Source organism: Nuphar pumila, chromosome 5 (genome assembly GCF_984573655.1).
Source record: "Nuphar pumila chromosome 5, dmNupPumi1.hap1.1, whole genome shotgun sequence".
NCBI classification, from domain to species: Eukaryota; Viridiplantae; Streptophyta; class Magnoliopsida; order Nymphaeales; family Nymphaeaceae; genus Nuphar; species Nuphar pumila.
In genome coordinates this window covers 5833560-5855780 of record NC_143253.1, presented here as the reverse complement: position 1 = coordinate 5855780, position 22221 = coordinate 5833560, and the positions used below count along the sequence as shown (strand labels likewise).

At 35.6% G+C, this 22221-nt stretch overlaps 2 protein-coding genes and 1 pseudogene across 3 annotated transcripts; 1 reads left to right on the top strand and 2 right to left on the bottom strand.

Moving 5' to 3' along the window:
* Positions 1-5126: 5126 nt before the first annotated feature.
* On the bottom strand, positions 5127-5759 carry LOC149836584 (secreted RxLR effector protein 161 pseudogene; annotated as a pseudogene).
* Positions 5760-10140: 4381 nt separating this feature from the next.
* Positions 10141-11299, top strand: LOC149836583 (multiprotein-bridging factor 1a-like). The gene is made up of 4 exons (XM_090006951.1): positions 10141-10167; positions 10216-10378; positions 11010-11092; positions 11180-11299. Exons 1-4 carry the CDS (start codon positions 10141-10143, stop codon positions 11297-11299), a joined length of 393 nt encoding a protein of 130 aa, XP_089863077.1.
* A 6411-nt stretch (positions 11300-17710) lies between these two features.
* LOC149836582 (tubby-like F-box protein 1) lies at positions 17711-21622 on the bottom strand. Of its 2 annotated transcripts, XM_090005448.1 has the most exons (5): positions 21200-21622; positions 20339-20426; positions 19298-19427; positions 18557-18662; positions 17711-17919 (listed from the first exon to the last, which is right to left on the bottom strand). In XM_090005448.1, the coding sequence occupies exons 1-5, from the start codon at positions 21539-21541 to the stop codon at positions 17842-17844; spliced, it is 744 nt and encodes a 247-aa protein (XP_089861574.1). In that variant the 5' UTR covers positions 21542-21622; the 3' UTR covers positions 17711-17841. The 2 variants fall into 2 exon arrangements, with proteins under 2 accessions (XP_089861574.1, XP_089861573.1); XM_090005447.1 differs by having other exon boundaries at positions 17711-18662; positions 21200-21604.
* Positions 21623-22221: the final 599 nt, after the last annotated feature.

The window sequence follows — 22221 nt, the reverse complement described above, 5'->3', positions numbered from 1 at the left end:
ACATAACGAGTATTTATAGAAAAATAAAACTCTAATCCTATGATGGATCTTGGATAAGATCAAAATACAAAAGCAAACTCAAAACAAAAATCCAAATCATAGGTCTATTTTGGATCCAAGATAGATCCATTACATAAAAAAATCCAATTCTACATAAGAAATTCAAATAAAAAAAACCTAATGAAGTTAGATACAAATGGATCTTTATGGACCCAGGTCTTCTGCTTCACTCCTACATCATTCTTCCCTTGATGTAAATTGAGAGGGCTCGATTTACGATAAAACTATGTTACCCTACTCTTATACATGGAATCCAAAGAAAAGCAAGAAACACTGAAGAAATTGTAAGAAAAACATGAAATAAATGAAAATAACAATTTCAGTAATCTCATAAATTCTCAACTTCAATCTGTCTCTAATCCCTCATACATAACAAGTATTTATAGAAAAATAAAATCCTAACCTTACGATGGATCTTGGATAAGATCCGAATACAAAAGCAAACCCAAAATAGAAATCTAAATCCTAGGTCTACTTTGGATCTGAGATAAATCCATTACATAAAAGATTCAATTCTACATAAGAAATCCAAATAAAAAAACTCTAATAAAATTAGATCCAAATGAATCTTTGCATAAGAGGCAAACATGCCCTTAATTACTCTGTTGGTGAATATATGATCCTATCTTTAATTATTTGCTTTAACATTCTTAGATGTTTTAGATTTGTCTTGCCATACCTGTTTCTGCAGTGATTGAAGAATGAAGCTACATTGCAGTAGAGATGAACTAAATGGCTTACATGGAAGTAAGGCCAAAGGAGACATGCATGCTTAAGCTTAACTACTAATCCATAAGAACATCATAAAGATGGTCAATCAACTTGAAGACTGCACTAGGTGAATGATACAAATATAAAGTTAGGAAACCATGATCGCTTACCACGATGGTGATGATCATGATCTCGATGAACTGGTTATATAAGTGTAAATTGTCTCTTCTAGTTATATACGCCTAGTAATTGATAGGCCTTCTTACGTACGTAAGGACATGCATAACAAATGCATTGCATGTTATGCAACCTTAGATCAGGTGGACTCATTTTTCTGTCTTCTTCTTTAGGTATTTCCTCACATACTCGGCCCTTCATTATTCACGATGATCATTTTTTTTTTGTTTTTTCAGGATCCCACTAGAGTTCAACATTTCACTCAAGATAAAGTTAGGCTTAGCATGCTTCAATTTGTTTTTTGACCTTGTCTAAGGTAAATTCACAACCAAACTTCTCAATCATTTTTTTCTCCATCACCCTCATGGCTTTATACTTCAAACCTCCACTTGTGTTCATTTCAAGGATTCAGGCTTGCTCTTACATGAAATCAAACAAATATTCTATTTGATGTTCCTCTCATTATAGTTTGTCCACTAGTTAGACTTCTTGTACTTTTGAGTCTCTCATCACTGATGAACATACAAAGATAAAATAAAACAAAAGAAATCCAACATGTTTTTCATGCATATACCAAAAAGTAATCAACCAAAATAAATCCAACATGCTTTGTCATGATTTTTTCATGCATATACAAATAGAAATACATTCAACATGAATTTACACACAAAATCCTTAAAATCCCAAGCCGTAAACAAAAAAAAAACATAGATTACAAGTGTCAGCTAAAGTGAAAATCAACAGATTTGGCTTCATTTTTCAGGCACAAAATCCCTAAAACCTAAATGCATAAATCGAAAAAAACAAACAAACTCTAGATCAAAAGGGTAAACTCAAGTGAAAATCATTCTATTTTGCTTCATTTTTAATGCATATACTCATAGAAATACATTTAACATGCATTTACATCCAAGATCCTTAAAATCTAAAGGGATAAATAAATAAATAACTAAATCAAAAGGGTTGGTCTAAGTGAAAAATCAGTTGATTTGGCTTGACTAAGTGGTTCTATTTACGAAAAATGATTGTAGTGTACGACAAAAATGATGTCATTTCCTAAAATACTTTCAATTTGACAAAATTTGCTCGATGACCAATTAAAACCGCAAAAAGTCAATTTCGTTAGGACTTTTTTTACCCTTCGCATGTGCGAATCTCACGAAATTCGCGTGACAAACTCCCACTTAAAAGTAGGTCTGTACATTTTTTTGTGTGGACATCACGAACTTCACATAATAATATTTGCTAACATCATTTTAAGCCTAAACCTTGAAACTTCGCAAACACCTAATAAGTTTGCATAAATAATATGAAATTTGCATAAAAATATGGGAACTTCATATTAAACTAAACCTCGTAACCTCGCAAATATCTTACTTAATTCACATATACCTCATGAAGTTCACATAAAAATGTATGTAGTGAACTTCCTGAAACTGAAACCTACCAATACTTGCGAGATCCGCATAAAAATAACTTGTTCATACAATTTCATTCAATTCATTCATTCTAAACATAGTCATACATATATTCATTTCATTCATTCAAAAATGAATTTGCTCGTACATATATATTCATTCAAGTCATTTAAAAATGAACCTGCTTATACGTATATTTATCTCATTCATTAACAAATAAATATGTTAAAAATATTCAAAGTACATAGCTCAACATTAGAAGGTTCAACAAGCGACGTCGTGGATGGTCATTAATTGATGAAATAGTAAAAAGACTCAACATCAGGGAGTTTGTTTTTAATGTCATTCAGGTTATTGTTTTTGTTTGCAAACTCTCTCTTCTCTCGAGCAAATATTTGAAGCAAAATTGCCTCATCTACAATCTGACTCTTGAGCTTGCGAATCCTGCAATCTAACCTGACTCTTGAGCATTTTAAGTTTGATCTTTGACTTCTTAATGCTAGTTGGATTACTATTTTTGTCTATCGACCCTCTTTTCTAGAGCAAATAATTATGGTGAAACTGCCTCTTTTGCACACTCTATGCAATAAAACTTTTTTTTTTTTTAAGAATCATCAACATCATTCACCACCTCAATATCTTCAATTGTTTTTTTCCTTAAAACTTATAAAAATAGATAACAAAGTTAACCGTATGACCTACTTTTTTTTTTCACCAGTGACCAACATAAATATTCCCTAAAGAAATTAGGGATACTATAGAAACGTGTGATTTGGAATCACAAGGGGACCATTGCAATTCCATTTATTGCACGAATGAGAAAATCAGAAAATGGCTCTCAATCTCATTGGCCGTGCAAATGAGAGTCCTCTCGTGACTCTCATGTTTGCTTTGACTTGAAAGAAGAGAGTTCATGAGAATCATTCTCTCATTTACGTTGAGGGAAAGACTCTCACCGGATTTAATCGATGGTAAAAAAAATCTCAGGTACCTGCTAAAGTAGCTCTGCCCACCCTATTTTTCTGACTGATACCTGTCCCGTTCGCCCGAGGATGGTTAGCTTTTGGAGGGAGGATCAGGTGCATTGTGATGGTACACTTGTAGTGTGTGATGCACTTGATCAACCTCCATCTTTCACATCAAAAATTTTTTGTGCAATCGAAGAAGCATGTATCATTTGATGAAAGGAAGAGACATTTTTTTGTGCAATCACATTAATGCACACCTGAGTGGAGCAGCGCTAACCAAGCTAAATGTCCTAAACCCTTAACCCTCGTCCTGGTCAAGTGGGTCCTGCCACCTTTGGTATACACGGTCCAATCAAAGCTAATCTTGTTGTATGGACGATCCACCGAAGAGAGTATAACCAATCAAAGCTAATCTTGCCAAAACCTAATGAACAGTGAGTCTCATACCGCTCTCTCTCCGGGCCAAGTTAATTAGGCACTAGTTCATTAGAGGGAGGGGGCTGCCAAATAAACAGGCCTGCCTCCAAACATCAATCAATCAGCAGGATCCCATCAAAGGTTCTCCAATCTATCCAGAAAAGTCAATAGCACCCACAGACAACTCCAAAGAAGAAAAAGAAAACAAACCCAATACTACAAAATACATGTAAAAAAAATACCACTAGCTATTGACCGTGATAAGCCTTTTTAAGAGCTAAAAAACGGATGGGAATATGAAAAAAATGAATAAAATAACATTACCAATTGATGAATCCCTGTCAACCCATCCAACTTCATGTTTTAATATATATGTTTTTCTTTCTCAAATCTTTCTTTTGTAGATTGGTGGGCAAAAAATCCAAAGCTTTTCAGTCACGTTTCCACAAACGCAGTTGCTCAAATCAACACGACCAAACGTGGGGGGCCCCACCAATCGACCGACGCCAATCTCGCTCATTCATAACAAGTTGAGGGCAAAGAGAACCTCCTACAATTAGGACCGATTTCTTAGACTCTTGTTCTCCTTCCTAGTGGGAAGGCAAGGTAACCAACAACTAAGCATATAATGAAGTTAGTAGCGATGGAGAGTTCTGTCCCGGTCTATCTATTGCGTAGCAACAATAGAGTTGGATAGCATTTTGTGTCCACATGTTTGAATTCGAGGGTAAAGAGCCCGCTTGTTATATGTGATCTGATACATTCCAAAGGGAAAAGCAATGTTCCATTCTTTTCAGAATGGCATCCTTCTGCATTGGTGGTGAGTGGATTTCCACAATCCCGTTCATCATTTTGGATCTACATAAGCCAAAGCCCATAGCACTGGCGACGTCTTTGTTGGAATAAAGCAAAGATATATGCAGCAACAATATAAGATATTAACTTAACAATGGAGTAAAATATTGAAAATCTTTAACACAAAGTAAAAGCAAAAGGTGAGAGATTACACATCTCGTACAACCTCCAAGACCTCTATTTATAGCTAAAAAGTAAACTTATAACTGCCACTTCCTCATTAATAGCCACTACTCATGACCCATTTATAACTCATGAATTACATAACTTACTTCTTAAGTTTAAGAACCACAACACAATCATGGATTCTAAAACGTCTCTAACGCATACCCACTAACCCATGACTTATGGTTACCCATTCACGTAACCCCCTTTTGCATCATATTCTATCACTCCCCCTTGATGCAAAACTCGATACACCTAAAGTGGATCTGAATTTTATAAACTTTGAATAGCTTAGTGCTTTTGTAAATCCGTCTGCAATTCGGTCATTTGTAGAGCAATATTTCATTGTTACAGCTCAATCGGCAACAACTTGTCTGATAAAATGATGACGCAACTCAATATGCTTGGTTCGTCCATGGAACACAGGATTCTTTGTCATGGCAATGGTTGCTTGATTGTCACAATAGAGTTCCGTTGCATTTGCTTGTTCTTGATGCAAGTCCGCCAAAATTCTTCTTATCCAAATAGCTTGACATACAGTTGCATTCGCAACAACATACTCTGCTTCTGAAGATGAAAGTGCTACTGTTGCTTGCTTCTTTGACATCCATGACACGGCTCCTGATCCAAGATTAAAGATGAATCCACTTGTGCTTTTCCTGTCATCTACAAAACCAGCCCAATCACTGTCAGTAAAGCCAGTTAATTTGAACTCAGAAATTGATTGGTACCAAATCCCATAATTAGTGGTAGCTCGAATATAACGAAGGATCCGTTTTGCTGCTCCAAGATGATGTATCGTTGGACACTGCATAAACCTTGAAATTAGGCCAACAGGAAACACAATATCTGGACGAGTCTGTGTAAGATACATTAGCCTTCCAACCAAACTTCTATACAACCGTTCATCAGCCTTCATAGTACCATCATGTACTGATAATTTCTCATTAGTATTCATGGGAGTGGAACACGGCTTGCATGACACCATGTTAAACTTCTCAAGTAAGTCTAAAGCATATTTTTCTTAAGAAATAAAAATACCATCAACACTTTGTTGAACTTGAAGTCCAAGAAAATAGTGTAACAACCCTAAATCTGACATTTCAAATTCATGCATCATGTCCTCTTTAAATTCTTCAAAAAGTATACTCGACGAGCCTGTATAAATTATGTCATCTACATAAACACAGACAATAAGAAAGCCAGTACCTGATCCTTTTACATATAAAGTGTGCTCACTCTCACTTCTGTGAAATCCTCTTTGCATTAGATATGAGTCCAATCTCCCATACTAGGCTCGTGGTGCCTGTTTAAGGCCATAAAGCGCCTTTTTCAACCTGTACACCTTCTCTTCCTTCTCTTTAACAATAAATCCTTGATGCTGGCAAACATATACTTCTTCTTCCAAGAACCCATTCAAAAATGCATATTTTACATCAGATTGAAAAACTGACCATTTCATATGAGCTGCTAATGCCAAAATAATTCTAACAGTTTCAAAACGTGCAATAGGAGAAAAAGTTTCTGAAAAATCTACTCCAAATTCTTGAGCATACCCCTTAACGACTAACCTTGCTTTATATTTTTGCACGCTTCTATCTGCATTATATTTAACCTTGTAAACCCATTTCACACCAATAGCATTTTGACCTGTGGGTAAATCTACAAGTTCCCAGGTATCATTTTTCTGAATGGCTACCATTTCTTCTTTTATGGATTTTATCCATTCTTGTTTCTCACTAGCATCCTCGTAGCACATAGGTTCTTCAACCAACAAGGCAAAAGTACACGATTCATAAATCTCTTTTATGGATCTTACCTTTTTAGGTGATGAGTCTATGTCCTCATTATTACCATTGTTTTGAGACATACTTGTTGAAGCTTCCAATGTCTTATCAGATGCAAGAGGAACCACCTCTATTTTTGACTTATCTGCATCTTGATTCCAAGTCCAAGAGCTTAATTCATCAAAAATAACATCACGACGAATGATTAAACTCTTAGATGTTGGATTATATAATCGATACCCCTTTGTTGTGTCACTATAACCAACAAAAAAGCAATTTTCACTTTTCTTATCCATCTTGCTACGATCACTATAATCGATCAAGGAATAAGCAACACAACAAAAAATTCTCAAATTACTTACATTTGGCTTTCGCTGCCACCACACCTCATATGGAGTCATGTTACGCACAACTTTTGTTGGAGATATATTAAGTAAGTATACTGCTGTGTTCACGGCTTCAACCCAAAATTCATTCGGGAGTTGTTTTTCAGTCAACATGCTCCTTGCCATTTCCACGACTGTACAATTTTTTCACTCAGCTACACCGTTTTGCTCTGGTGTTTTTCTTACTGTTAGCTGCCTGCGAATTCCATTTCTTTTGCAAAACTCTTCAAAATCATTAGACAGAAATTCTCCCCCTCTATTTGTACGTAGACACTTTATGACATGCTCACTATCCTTTTCTGCAAAAGCCTTGAACTCTTGAAATTTTTTAAATGCTTCTGATTTTTTAGAGAGAAAAAACACCCAACTCATGCGAGTAAAGTCATCAGTAAGCAATAGAAAGTATCTACTATTATTTAAAGATGGAGTGTTCATGGGACAACAAAGATCTGCATGAACTAACTCAAGAGGCTTTCTGGCTCTCCACGCCTTTCCGATGGGAAATGATAAACGATGTTGCTTCCCATATACGCATCCTTCACAAATTCCATCATTACACGTTATACTAGGCAATCCCAAAACCATGTTTTTGGTTCTTAGTATTTTCAACCCATTATAATGTAAATGGTCATATCGTAAATGCCAAAGATGTGATGGCTCATCCTCTTTACCAATTAAAGCAACATCATTCACGTGTGTAAATTCAAGAGGGAACATTCTATTAGGTGCCATCTTGACTCTTATAAGAGGTTCACTGTCCATTTTCCTTTTTCTTATTTCACATATTCTATCATAAAAGTTAAGTACATACCCATTCTCAATTAATTGTCCAACACTCAATAAATTGTATGATAAACCAGGTATATAATAAACGTCATGAATCATTCTTTTATTACCTGATTTAACATCAACTTTAATAGTTGCTTTGCCTTCACTTTGTACCTCTTTGTTGTTTCCAAGACGAACATTCATTCTTATGGACTCATCAATATTGTGAAAAAGTCTTTTTTCACCTGTCATGTGGTTACTACACCCACTATCTAGAAACCACATATTATTAACCTTGGTTTCAAATTGTGCACGAAAAAGATTACCTTGTTCTTGTTCTTCAGCAACATTAACCTGCTTTTTTTATTTCTCCCAACACCTTGCTTCCACGTGCCCATACTTCTTGCAATAATGACATTGTTTGTCTTTATAATTCGGCCTTTGATTGCTTTCATTGTGCCGACCCATTTCAAATCTTCCACGACCACGACCACAACCACAATATCCTCCTCTACCTCTTCCTTTTCCTGGATATTTATTCTCTAAGGTACCTTCGCCACTCGTTTGCTTGTTGGAAATATCTACCTTGGCCTGAAATGCATGTTCAATGCTTTTTTCGGTTGACCTGTTCAATCTAGCTTCATGTGCCAAAAGTGAACCCATTAATTCGTTAATAGAATAATTATTCATGTCCTTAGATTCCTCTATAGCTGTGACGACATGATCAAACTTTGGTGACATGCTTCGTAGGATTTTTTGTACTACTTTTTTATCATCAATTATTTCTCCAAATGTTCTCATTTGATTTACAGTAGTAGATATTCTAGAAAAGAAATCTTGCACGGGCTCATTTTCTTTCATTAGCAGGGTCTCAAAATCTCTACGAAGTGTTTGGAGTTTTACAATAGTTACCTTACTATCTCCATGATAGGCTTCCTTCAAAATAGTTCATGCTTCATTTGACTTGGTGGCTGCCGCAATTTGAGGAAAAATACTTTCAGTCACGGCTTGCTGCAAAATGAGAAGAGCCTTGGCATCTCTCTTACGCAACTCCTTTACTTCATTTGCTGCCTTTTCTGTTGCTTTTGAGCTTTGTGTCTCTACAAAACTATTTTCAACTAGATCCCAAAGATCTTGAGAAATGAAAAATGTCTTCATCTTAATACTCCAAAATTCATAATTTTCTCCATTAAAAATGGGTACCAAGGCATGTGAGAGATTTATAGAGTTCAGATTTATACCGTTAGACATCGTGAATTACACCACGTAATTACCAACCAACTTGAAGATCCGGCTTCGGCAATGATCTTTGCAATGCTCAAACACACCCAGCTTAATCGAACCTAGGGCTCTGATACCAAACTTGTTGGAATAAAGCAAAGATATATGCAGCAACAATATAAAATATTAACTTAACAATGGAGTAAAATATTGAAAATCTTTAACACAAAGTAAAAGCAAAAGGTGAGAGATTACACATCTCGTACAACCTCCAAGACTTCTATTTATAGCTAAAAAGTAAACCTATATATAACTGTCACTTCCTCATTAATAGCCACTACTCATGACCCATTTATAACTCATGAATTACATAACTTACTCCTTAAGTTTAAGAACCACAACACAATCGTGGATTTTAAAACGTCTCTAACGCATACCCACTAACCCATGACTTATGGTTACCCATTCACGTAACCCCTTTTTGCATCATATTCTATCAGTCTTTGCCATAAATGTGAGGAAAATGTATAGCCAATGTAGGATCTTGTGGAAGGCGTGCCATCGAAGATCTGTCTACTGGAGCTCTTTTTCTATTATTTCTTTTTGTCATGTCTATCATAGCAGGTTGGTTGGCCCTGACGAATGGCCGGTCACCCTTTTGGACGATAGAAGTGCAAAGGGCCGGGGGCATTGCAGGATGAACCAATGCGAATGAGTGTAAACTTCGTTGCTCAAACATGATTGGTGCTGACCACTCTTTTTTTTGTATTTTTTATGATCATGCCCAAACTGCTTTCGAATGCTGCTTACTCCATCGAAAACTGGTTAATCCCCCCTCTCGATTCCACATTGATAAGTCTCACCCCTCTCTTCGGTAGATAGTTAATATGTTACCCACCCATCCAGTAGTTAAGCATGACGATCGTCTATTCTGGTTCTACCTGAATCCCCAGAGCTTTGGAATGAATATAGAGCCCCGACAATCCAGCATCATATATTGATAATATTGGGAATTCATTACAGAAACCATTCCACTTGCATGTTAGTCCTTTCTCCGATACATCTCATTTCTGTTTCCAGCTCGAAAAGGGTCTGGTGAAATGGACAGTAGGACCAACTCTCAGTCTAGCGGTGTTGATTCTTATCCTCTGCTAATCTAGTGGTAATCGCAGTTATTCCTATCTGTCCCTTACTTTAAAGGGAAGACATGGGGCCCATTAGTGGAGTAAAGGATGTGATCCAGTCTTTGTGAGGTCTTTGTTTGGAGCTTCGGATATGATAGGTTGGAAAGTTGTCATTTGCTTTGGCAGTTGGTAACTATGCTGCAGGAAAACAGACAGGGCTTGTTGTAAGCTACAATATGGAAGGGAAAAATATATGCATTTACCGGATCAACCGTGCCTTCATGTATTCTTGTCTTGGATTCACTTTTGTGCAGCTCAAAGGCATGCTGTAACACCATCTGTGATGAATATGCCCTAATGCACACACTGCATTTTACTCCACCCAGACTGATTATCAGGCAAAGGAGCGGACATGCATGTCAATCTCATGAGGGTGAAAACTGCAAGTAACCATGCATCAGTCGTTCAGAATCGATATACAGATCAGACTTTAATTCAGACTGATTTTAAGATGCTTCAATCCACCATGAAGAGGGAAAAGCCAGCATGAAACCATCAACATCGTTAAAAAGGGAAAATGAGAACTACAGCTTCTTGCTGAATTTATCATGGTGTCTGGACGTGCAAGCCAAGAGGTTTTGTTTTGTGCAAATTTACTTCAGCTTCTGGGCCTCATGCACAATATTGATGTCTATGCTGAGCTCTTTGCTGCCTGTCATATGCTTGAATTCTTCTCACCCTAATCTCTTCTTTCGTCTACCCATATTAAACTATTTGCACCTTTTCATTCATTCACTCTGACTATAATTGACATCCTTTCATGCATCTAAAACTAATTTTAAGACGACTTATTATGGTTCATATTGTTTGCAAACTGGTTATTACTGGGATTTTAGGACTTGCAAATTTCCTTTTCTTTTCACTTTTAGCTTTACATAATATGTGAACCTAGATGACCGAGTACCTGCCGATCTAAAGAAGAACATCATGCAAGCTCGGACGGACAAGAAACTTACCCAAGCTCAGCTGGCACAGGTAAGTGATTTCCTTGGTTCTGAACTTCTGATTCAGCAACTCTTTTCTACCGGATGTTTTAGTCATACCAGAAGTTTGTATTCGCAGTTGATCAACGAGAAGCCCCAAGTGATTCAAGAATATGAGTCTGGAAAAGCTATTCCAAACCAACAGATAATCTCAAAGCTGGAGAGGACCCTTGGTGTCAAGCTTCGAGGGAACAAATGAAACACCCTTGTGCATGATGGCTGGGTTGCAGTTTGTGATGCTTGTAGACAGTCTGGCAGTTTTTGAGTGTTTGTGTCAGGTGCATCTGTGAATAACTTAACTGGATTACTGATACAAAGATGAATTTGCCTCCTGAAAGTTCTTGCTTGATCGTATGATGCATGCCTTTCACGTTCATTGATTTCCTTCCTGCATCTCTTTCAGCATCAAATCCAGATGGTATTTGAGTTTGAACTCTTGGGTCAGCCTCAGGCTTGGTCCAAGATCGGGTTCATGCCATTTTGGTGCTAAATTAGTCCAGATTGAGTCAGGTTGGGGTGTAAATGGATTGGGTTTAGTCAGGCACTGGATCTGAATCCAACACTTTACTTTTGGATGTGGGCCCCTCAAATATGATTCGTGTGGTTTTGATTTGCATTCGCTTAATCCGATTGTTTTTTCAGATTAAATCCTTATTCGGCATAATATTTTGTGTTGGATACTTTTTTTGTGTAAAGTATTGGCTTTTAGGCATCTTTTTGTGAGTCTGGTATTACCATGTGCATTTTGGATTTGAAATTACCTTTTTAGATAAGATTCGTGTCCAGTCTTGGATTTGTATAATGTGGACTTTTATAGGACCAAGTATGATTTGACCCTTATCTGATCAGTTTCCACCTCCAATTCAGTTTCATCTGCTCGAGTCACCGAGGCTGTTTGCCACCATTAATATTTCTCTCGACTGTCTGGGCCTGAATTTGGGCATAACGTAAACCACCTCATTTTATCTGTCAAATGTAGCTATTAATGGAACAATCACATTTACCAGAATCACATGCTGTTCGAGTAATTTTCATATCCAAAGCATTGGCATATTCAAAGGTGGCGTGATAAATTATTTTCCGTAGTTTTCCCTTTTAGCAATTACAATTTACGAGGTCTTATGAAACCTTAGCAAAAAAAAACTCGACAAATGTTGTAATTTTTTGAAAACGTTGTTTTTTCTTGAAAAACCATAAATCATATAAAAATATCTCAATAACTGTTTTTATCATGTTAATATCACAATAATTTCATAATAGGTGATATTTTGAAAAGATGAAATTCTTTAATGTTTTTCGATCTTTGGCAATATTGTGATAAAAGCACGATATTTGCTTCTCAAGTAGCTTTAACTCAGATTATCAGGAAAAAGCTTAGGAAGCATGAAAGTCTGTGTGCTTCTTTCACCCTTTTTTTTATTGAGGCATCCCTCCTTTCCATTAGACAGGCAGTTATTCAACCACCCATACCAGTGAATTTAGAACTTTCAATGTCCCATCGCATGGTCTTGCACAAACTGCTCCTACCAAACAGGCAGTGCCCCTGTTGGTTGTGGGTCTTCCGCCTTGAAAGTTTTTTTCCTTAAAAGAACATTTTTGTTGTTATAAATGCAGTTTCTATGTTAGTTCATTTTCATGCCAAAAATTGTATTTTTTTATCATACAAACTTTTTTCGAAAAAATGATTGTACTGTACAGGTAATTTGATGTGTTTTCTTAAAAAACTTTATAATTTTTTATATTCTCCCCATGTCCAAAATTATTAATATCTAGATTTAAAAAGACTTTTTTACCTTTTGCAAATGTGATTTCTTAAATATATGCGAATTTTCTTTCAAATATGTGACTATTCTCTGCATAATAGTCTATGTTCTCATGTATCTACCTTTTCGCTCCGATGTCAAGAACATTCATTTTAAATATATGCGAATTTTCTCTCAAATATGTGACTATTTTCTGCATAACAGTTTATGTCCTCAGGTTTGTACTGATCTTGAAAATCTGTGTTTTAATAGTTGTTGGAAAGCTGAGATATATACCTATAACTTTTCTGTTTTGAGTCAAAACAAAAAATTTAGGGTTTTCATTTTTTAGCTTCAAAATTAAAATAGAAGCATGCTCTTCAAACTTAAACAAGCATGGCTATGCATTTTTTGTATGTTTTATGCTATTTTCAGCCACATGTATTGAAAATTGAAAAAATTAGAAAAAAAAGATACAAATAGATTAGGATGTTAGCTTTCCAACACCGATAAGATCATCTTGGTCTGATGAGCAATTGAAGAGAAAAATTACTTGGAAGATAGACTATTCAGTTGTTCTAGTATGCAGGGAATGCTTCTATTCTAGTTTTGGAGCTCAAAAACGAGAACCCTGGAGGGGTTTTTGGCTTTAACTCAAAATAAAAAAGTTATAGGCCTATGTCTCAGCTTTCCAACGACTATAAACCTGAAAACAAAAATAGTCCTGTAGAAAATATATAAGCGATTTTTGTATATTTTTTTATGATTTTCTCTTAAATATATGCAATTTCTTATTATATATATATATATGCTTTTTGCATATATTTTTTTATGATTTCATCTTAAATATATGTAATTTCCTCTTAAATATATATGATTTTATCCTATATATGCGATTTTTCTCTTAAACATGTGATTTTTTTCCTATATATGTGATTTTTTTCCTAAATATATGTGATTTTTCTACTTTATGTGATTTTCTCTCAAATTTATGATTTTTTTCTTAAATATATATGATTTTTATGAACAAAAAATCACATATATAGGAGAAACTTTGCATATATTTAGGATAAAATCATATATATAGGAGAAAATCACATATATTTAAACAAAAATCTCATATATAGAAGAAAAATCATATATATTTAAGAGAAAAAGTGTATATATATATATATGAGAAAATCACATATATTTAGGAGAAAATCACATATATAGAAGAAATACACATATATTTAAGAGAAAATCACAGAAAATATATACAAAATTGTATATATAGAAGGAAATCACATATATTTAAGAAGAAATCACAAAAAATATATGTGAAAATTGCATATATATTTTCTACATAACAGTCTTTGTTCTCAGGTCTATATCACTCTTCTCCAATATCGAAAACCTACATTTTTAAAGTCACTAGAAAGCTAAGACATAGGCCTATAATTTTGCCATTTTAAGTCAGCCAAAATCCCCTTTAGAATTTCAGTTTTTGAGCTCCAAAAATGGAATAGAAACATATTCTGCAGACTGGAACAATCGAACAATTTATCTTATAGATAATGTTTCTCCCAAACCACTCATCTGATCAAGGTGAATTTGGTGGCGTTGAAGAGCAAATGTCCTGATCTATCTACATCTTTTTTTCTATTTTTCTTGATGTTTAGTGCATGTAACTAAAAAATAGCATATAACAGACAAAAAAAGGCACAACTGTGCCTATTCTAGTTTGTAGAGCATATTTCTATTCTAATTTTAGCGCTGAAAAATGAGAACCCTAGAGGAGTTTTCAGTTCTTACTCAAAACAGGAAAGTTATAGGCCTATGTATTAAATTTTCAACAACTATAAAGATGTAGGTTTTCAATATCAGAGCGGAGAGATACAAACCTGAGAATAGACACTTTTGTAAAAAAAGTCACCTATTTGAGAGAAAATTTGTATACATTTAGGAAATCACATGTGAGAAAGGTTAAAAGGTAATTTTAAATGCAGATATTTGCGATTTTGAACATGAGGAGAATATAAAAAATTATATGGTTTTTAGGAAAATGAATCAAATTGCCTATACACTAGATTCATTTTCTAAACCTTTTCTTCAATAAATGTATTCAAAGTAAAAAACCCCAGTTTGATATGTGGTCTTTGTCATTTATTTTTGTGCTTCCTAGATGCTTCACACATTAAAACCACCTTGCATATCGCTTTTTAACTCGCTTCTTACACTTTTGTTTTATCTTTAAACACAAATTTCGAGATACAAAGTGGAATTTCTAAAGAACAAATGGAAATAGATAATAACAAAATTTTCATGAGGAAAAACTCTCTAAATAATTGCAAGTTCTTTTGGTAATGAACAGTTATGTTTGGATATTTTAGACTAATACCAGGGATAGAATCTAATCATTTAAAGGTAATGCAGTATGCATTACCAATCATGCCATTAAGGAATCACATGGATCTGAGCTGATGAGCTCAATCTTGTGCAATAACTAAGGTTGGAAAATAAACCAATGGCTCAACTTGGTTTGGCTTTCCATGAATTTGTTAGATATTTTATATGGCCTTGCATAGCTTATTATGAAATTCATGACTATTCAAATATGTCATGATTATGTTCATAAACCTGATATTACATGCAACTATAACTTATCCAAGATCTTATCATATTTTTACTAGGTTTGGTTGCCAGATGAGCTCATCTAGAAACTTATATAAGTTGTGTCAATTTGGACATGAAAAAAAACCCAACCTCAAAACTTTGGATACATTGCTTTAGATGTTTCACAAATTAGGTTAGTGGTATAAGCATGAGTGAGTTAGGGTGATGTAGTGTATCTTATACTTTTTTTTACAGTAAGGTCTCTTGAAGATAAAGCCTTCAAGAGATAGACCTACTTACAACTCCAGTATGGGAAAATCACTCGATGGCCCAACATAGACCATGAACCATGCAACACACATGCCAATTTGATATACGCAAGGGCAAGTATCCCTATTAAGAGGCAATGGTTAATAACCACACTCTTAGCATTCAAAATATGATTGGTTACATGAACTTTGGTCTTAGACAATAAACATATCCTATATTGGTATTATTTCTCTATGTATTGGGTGAGCAAAGTTTTTTTTTATGCTTATAATGGTAACTACCGTGAGCGTATTATATTAAGGTCAGGCTTTGAGTACATCTTTCAATACAGTCTTAATTAATATACTAGTAAATATACATATATTGGGTCAAAGTCATGATTTGTCAAACAAGTTTTTTGTAAATCTTGTTTTTTGGGACATATATAATTATTGCATTTGTTAATTTTTTTTTGTATCCCTAAAATCTCTATAACTTTTAAAGTCTTATTTTAATTAAAATTATTATTTAATGAAAGATGAGCTTGTTAATTAAGAAATAGTAGTAGGAAGTTGGCATCAACTATGACTCTTTTTCTTAATGAAAGACTGAAGTCTTGATACTCTAGAAATGGAGGGTCTCATCATAGGGAGGAGCAATGGAGAAAACCTGCTAGGTAGCCTTGTGCCATGTAACCAAGAGGCAAGCTTAGGTATGTCTCCTTAGGCATGCTCCTAAACCTATGTTGGATACAAAAACTTGAGCCTGGTTTTCTTTTGATGGTGATTCAAGTTAAAGTAAGTTGATCTATGCTTGTGCTATATTTTTCTTTCAATCAACATGGATTTGAAATCTTTGAACAATGAAGATATGTTTTTTCTTTCCCTCATTCTCAATGATATTATTAATTTATGTCTGTTATTTATTCAAATTCATGCTTGAATCCTATACATATATTTGGGTCTGATCATATCAGAATTTGGATAACACTTGATATAGTCAGCTTGCAAAATTTATAACTTTGCAATAGTATATCAAAATTCAATGAGTTTTAATGCGTTGAAAAACTTATTCAATTCAATAAATTCTTTACTTTTAAGCCAAATGCAAATTCCTCATCCTTTATGTATGAAATTGCATGATAATCAAATGGTTTCTATTTTAACATATTTGGTTGCTTATTTAAATAAGTTTGATCTTATTTTTTTATCTTATCTAAAATCATATTTATGATTATTGCTTATAATTACATGTTTGCTTCTAATTGCAAGTGTCTTCTATTTAAAATTTGATCCATCTAGATAAACTTAGATATTTCAATTCATTATTTATGATATTATATACTAATTTAAAACATTGATTTGGTCTAGAGATTTTATTTTCATATTTAAATTGACATGTTACATGGATCATGTATAAAAAAATGTGACTTCTCTCGTTACTATGATTATTTTAAATTAAAAAAAGACATTTGATTGTTTATCATAAAATAAAGTAATAAAATCTTATACTTGCAATCATAAGTGATATGTGATACTTGTTGATAGTATTTCTTGTAGTATTTAAATTTCATATAAGTTATTTTTTAATTCTGATCTTCCATGTTTTCGAACAGAATTCATTTGTATTTAGTTCGTGTAGCTGAAAAGCAAGCCACGAGCAGCTCATTAACCAAAAACAAGTCATGCATGAACAAAGGGTGTTAGCCTCAGTTCAACTCGTGTAAGCTCATAAAAATATAACATATAGAATTTAAGTGCAACATTTATTATAAAAATTAGTTTTGTACAATTGGTTAGTGTGTATGGCATGTGCTAGAGAGGTTTGAGCCTTTGAGATTCAATTCCCATTGTTGACAATTTCAAATTTCACATAAATTTTCTTACAAGAGATATTGAGCAGAACCACAAAGTTTTTTTTATGGAAATGAAAAGCAACCTTAAATGCATAGAGCCTCATAGGCTGATGGTATTATAAAACCTAAGAGAGCATGTTGCTTCCAGGTAATAAAGGAGACTCTGGCATGTGCAATTCTTAAATCTTTTGTCTTGCATTATCAAAGTCCAATCTCAAGACAACATAAGAAAATTCAGGAAAATTGACAACGACATCTTCAGAAGGAAAGAAGTTTCCCACTATTTTCCAACAAGGGAATTCAACCCCCTTTTTCTCCATTGAAAAGCAAAAACCACGTGGGCTGCCATGAGAAGACTACCAGAAAGAGGTCAGACACCTGCGTAACCAGCTACAATACATCACTGTTGATACATATAAAACCAACAAAATCTTCATACTGTTCAACAAGAGATAACACGTATATTGCAACAGACATTGCGAGCTAAACACCATCGCTACAACTTAAGCTTCCGCAAACACAGAATGAGTAGAGATGGTTGTCACTCACAAGCAAGCTTTGTACCAAAGCTGGTGAGACAAATAGCAAAAGCCTGAAAGGCAGAGAGGGGCTGCCTGTAATCCATAGTGAACATGTCATCCCCCACTTTACCGAATTGGAGGAGCACCAACTCATCATCCCCGCATGCCCCAGGCTGGGTCGGATCGATGGCTGCAACAAGCTGGAAATTCTTGACAGAAGCAACCGTGACACGCCCATGAAAATTCAAACACCAGCATTGCAGATGCTCATGCCACCTTGGGACCTTGTTTTTAAGAATCATGTTTCCTGAGGTTGAAGTAGATGCTTCAAGTCTTGGGCTTCTATCTTTTTCATGACTCCTATCCTTGGTCTCTAATTGAGAAGGGCAGTGAAGAGTGCAATGCATTCTTCTTGGGCCTCTCGATTTTAACAAATTGAACTTGTATGAGACCTGCCCAATCTCATAATTTACAGCTGGAACTCGTGGGCACACCTGCTTTGGGGCAAACCGACGGCTGGCTCTACATCCTGAAGGTAGTGCACCAGTGTATGGCTGATGGCTATCATATATAGTGAAATTGGTTCCTAGGAAATCAGAGCTGCAAAAGTAAAAGAGCTAAGTTAACAGATTGTAAGTTGGCAGACAACTGTAGGATCTTACTCTTTAAGTATCCATGTCCTTGAATTTGTGAAATATTTTAGTGATGGAATGAGGTTCTAAAAGGGATTCATCACCAAACCAAAGAAAAGCAATTATAGAAAAATAGCCTCTGTATTTAAAGAAAAAGGACACTAAAAATCCAATAATATCTTCCACAAGGATCATAAACTAATCTTACATCAACTCTATAATCATGAGAAGAAACTAGAACCCAAATGATTGATCCCAACTTGCAAAGTGACCCATCAAAATCAAAGTCACATGATACTGTTCCAACGCACCATGAATTTCAGAAACATCGTATACATTCTCTTTTGATCTTCAAATTCTAGAAGTAAAAATGTTTTGTTAAAAAAGCATGATAAGCCCTTTCCAAACAAGCATCTGATTAATCCAAGGCCTGGACAGAAGCAATTCCTCTTATATGCAGACTCATAGTTGCATATAAGAAATGAGACAAAATCCTATCAAAAGGAATTTTATGGTCCAAGGTCAGATAACGCTTGTGGTTCTCAAGGCACAACACTTTCAGATTTTTAGCTGTGAATTTCTTTTTTCTATAGAACTTGTTACCTCAATTTCCCAACATAAGCACTACTTCCTTGTGATAGGTCTTCAGCATCAAGAGAAATAATATATTCAGTGTGAGCACCATGCCTATATCGCCTAGCTGCCATGAGGAACTTGCCTTTTTCCATGGAGGCTGAGGGGTAATAAAAAAAGCAAATTTCAGACTCTGCTGTAATATCATATATAAAAGTGAGGAAAATATCATCTACACTGGACTTTATATGCACAAAAAACAGGAAAAGAAAATAGTTGATCAAAGAGAAAAGAAAGGAAACCAGCCAAAGCTATGTCACATGGGCACGGGTACTGGTGTGGGTACTGAGGGTATGACACGGCAATTTCAAAAAGTGAGGATACGGGGACATGGCTATATATATATATATATATATATATATATATATATATATATATATATATATATATATATATATATATATATATAGAGAGAGAGAGAGAGAGAGAGAGAGAGAGTTTGGGTATGGATCAGGTGCGGCTCTCCATTAGGATCCATATTAGAAATTTAAAAATAAAATCCCCTGAATAGAATTTTTTTTAAATGGTATGGGGTTGAATGGAATTTCTTTAAAGGGGAAGGAATTTGAATTTTTTTTCAATAAAGGGAGGGTGGGAGAACAAAAGGGGCTTCCCCCCTCTCTCCATCGACTCCTCTTCCTCTCTTCTTTTTCTTCATCTTCTTCTCCTTCTCTTTTTTCTTCTTCCTTTTCCTTCTCCTTCTCCTTTTCTTTCTTCTTCTTCCTCCCTGCCCTTCGAACCCAGGTCAAAAGTAAAAAAAAAGTTGTTATTTAGGTCTTGTCCGGTACCCTTACCGTGTCGGGCCGTGTCAACACGGGTAAGGCTGTTTGATAGACGTGTCTATGTGACATAGAGACAAAGTAATGCAGATGCCTATGCAATGCTAAAAACAAATAAATAGGAAAAACGATAGAACAGAGAAGGCTTTCTACACAATGCAAACCTGCAGTTAGTCTGTCAAGATATTCAAAGTAAGAAACAAACATGATTAGCATCAGCAAACTAACTTACTTTGTGACAAGCCAAGATAGAGATAAAATGTTGAAGTTTTCTTGTTCCTCTTTATACAACAATGGAGGGGGATGTCCCGAGGCCCTGGCTGCATAAACCAACATAAACTATCAGTAACATTTCTGGATCTTGTGAATTGTAAAAATAGCTGAAAAGGTGCTTATTGACTAATCTAAGACCAAGAGAAATACATGATTAATCAAGTGAATGCTCAGATATCTAGGACTTATGCCTCAATATGAGAGAAAACTGAATGGACAGAGGGTAGTCTTCTTCTTCTTCTTCTTCTTCTTCTTCTTCTACGCCGTAATTTGAAAAGATAAACCCCGAGATTTCATCATTCAAATGCGGGTAGTCTCCCAATCCAAGCGAATCAACTTAATATTAAAATCCCATTTTTTTTACCTCAAAATCTCTTCCCTTCACTACATCCAATCAGTTCCCGGCAAGCTCCGCGCAAACCACACGAATCACAATACCTTATCCGAAATTCAGGGAGGGAAAGGGAAAAAAACTTCCATTTTCGCTGATGAACTATCACATAGGCAAGCATATAACAAGAGAAACGAATCCAGATCTACAGAAACAAATTACAAACGAAAACATCAACTATAAAAAGAAAAAAACACCAAAAAATTCGCAAACAAATAAACAAAGCTGAAATCAGATCGTAAATTCTCCACAAGAGAGAGAGAGAGATTCAGCAAATCTGAAAATCCGCTGCCAGATCAGAATCTCTAATCTCCTCCAACGAGAAATGCAACTAAAAAATGCGATTAGAAGAAGAAGAAGAAAGAAAGAAAGAAAGAGCTAGAGATCAAGATCACGAGAGAGAGAGAGAGAGGCCCTGAGGGCGCTAACCTGCTTGAGGGAGGAAGGGAAGGTGATGATGCCGGAGTCCTGGGGGGCCCTAACGATTGCCCTCGTGACCTCCCTCCACCTCCTGCAGACGGCGGCGCACGCCACCACGTTCCTCCTGAGGGGCCAAGCCTCGTCCCTCGCCTCCACCCTCTGTATGATCTCCACCAGCAGCTCCGGCAGTAGCCTCGACCACGCCCTCACCCCTTCCTCCTCCTCTCCTTCGTCTCTGGGATCCTCTAGCTCCGATCTCAGCGTCAGGAATGGAACGGTCTTCCCCTTCTCCTTCCTGGAGAAGCTCCTCCCCAGAGATCCCATCCTCACTAGGCTCCTCCTGAGAGACATCTCTTCTTCCTCTTCTTTTCCCCTTTATTTCTTCTCTAATTTAAAGGAGAGGAAGAAGGAAGAGGAAGAGGAAGAGGAAGAGGAAGAGGAAGAGGGGAGGCTTTTTGTGTGATGATGTCGACGTCGATGCTGTTCATCAATCATCGTCGTCATCATCATCGATTTACCGTCATGATTATCATCACGGGGCTCATGGTCAATGGAGAGATGAGAAGTAGTCAGAAGACACGGAAATAGAGCATCGTCCGTTACCCCTCTTTTTTTGTGTCTGTGTCTGTAGCTTTTGACAGTGTCTTTTTAAAGACACGGAGAAAATTGTTTTTTTTTTTTCAGCGTTTGTTTTTTTTTTAAAACTTGGTCACAACTTTTAAAAATTGGCCGCCCACGAGTGTACGGTACATTTATTCAGTAACAACATGTTTTAGATTATGAATTTCGTTATTTGCTTGTGTTTTGCAAAGTGCTAAAAAATGATGACCCCACAATGAAACATGCTATATGGGTTTTTCACGTTTTTTTTTAATGCATTTTTCATATTTGGGACCCTAGACATATGCCCGGCATGGTCGATTTATGAGAAATTCATACTTGCATACAGTGGCGGAGTCAGAAGTTTTTCGTTGGGTGAGCAGACTTCGGGTCTCGGGGACAATGTTATGGTCTTGAAGGACGATCTACTT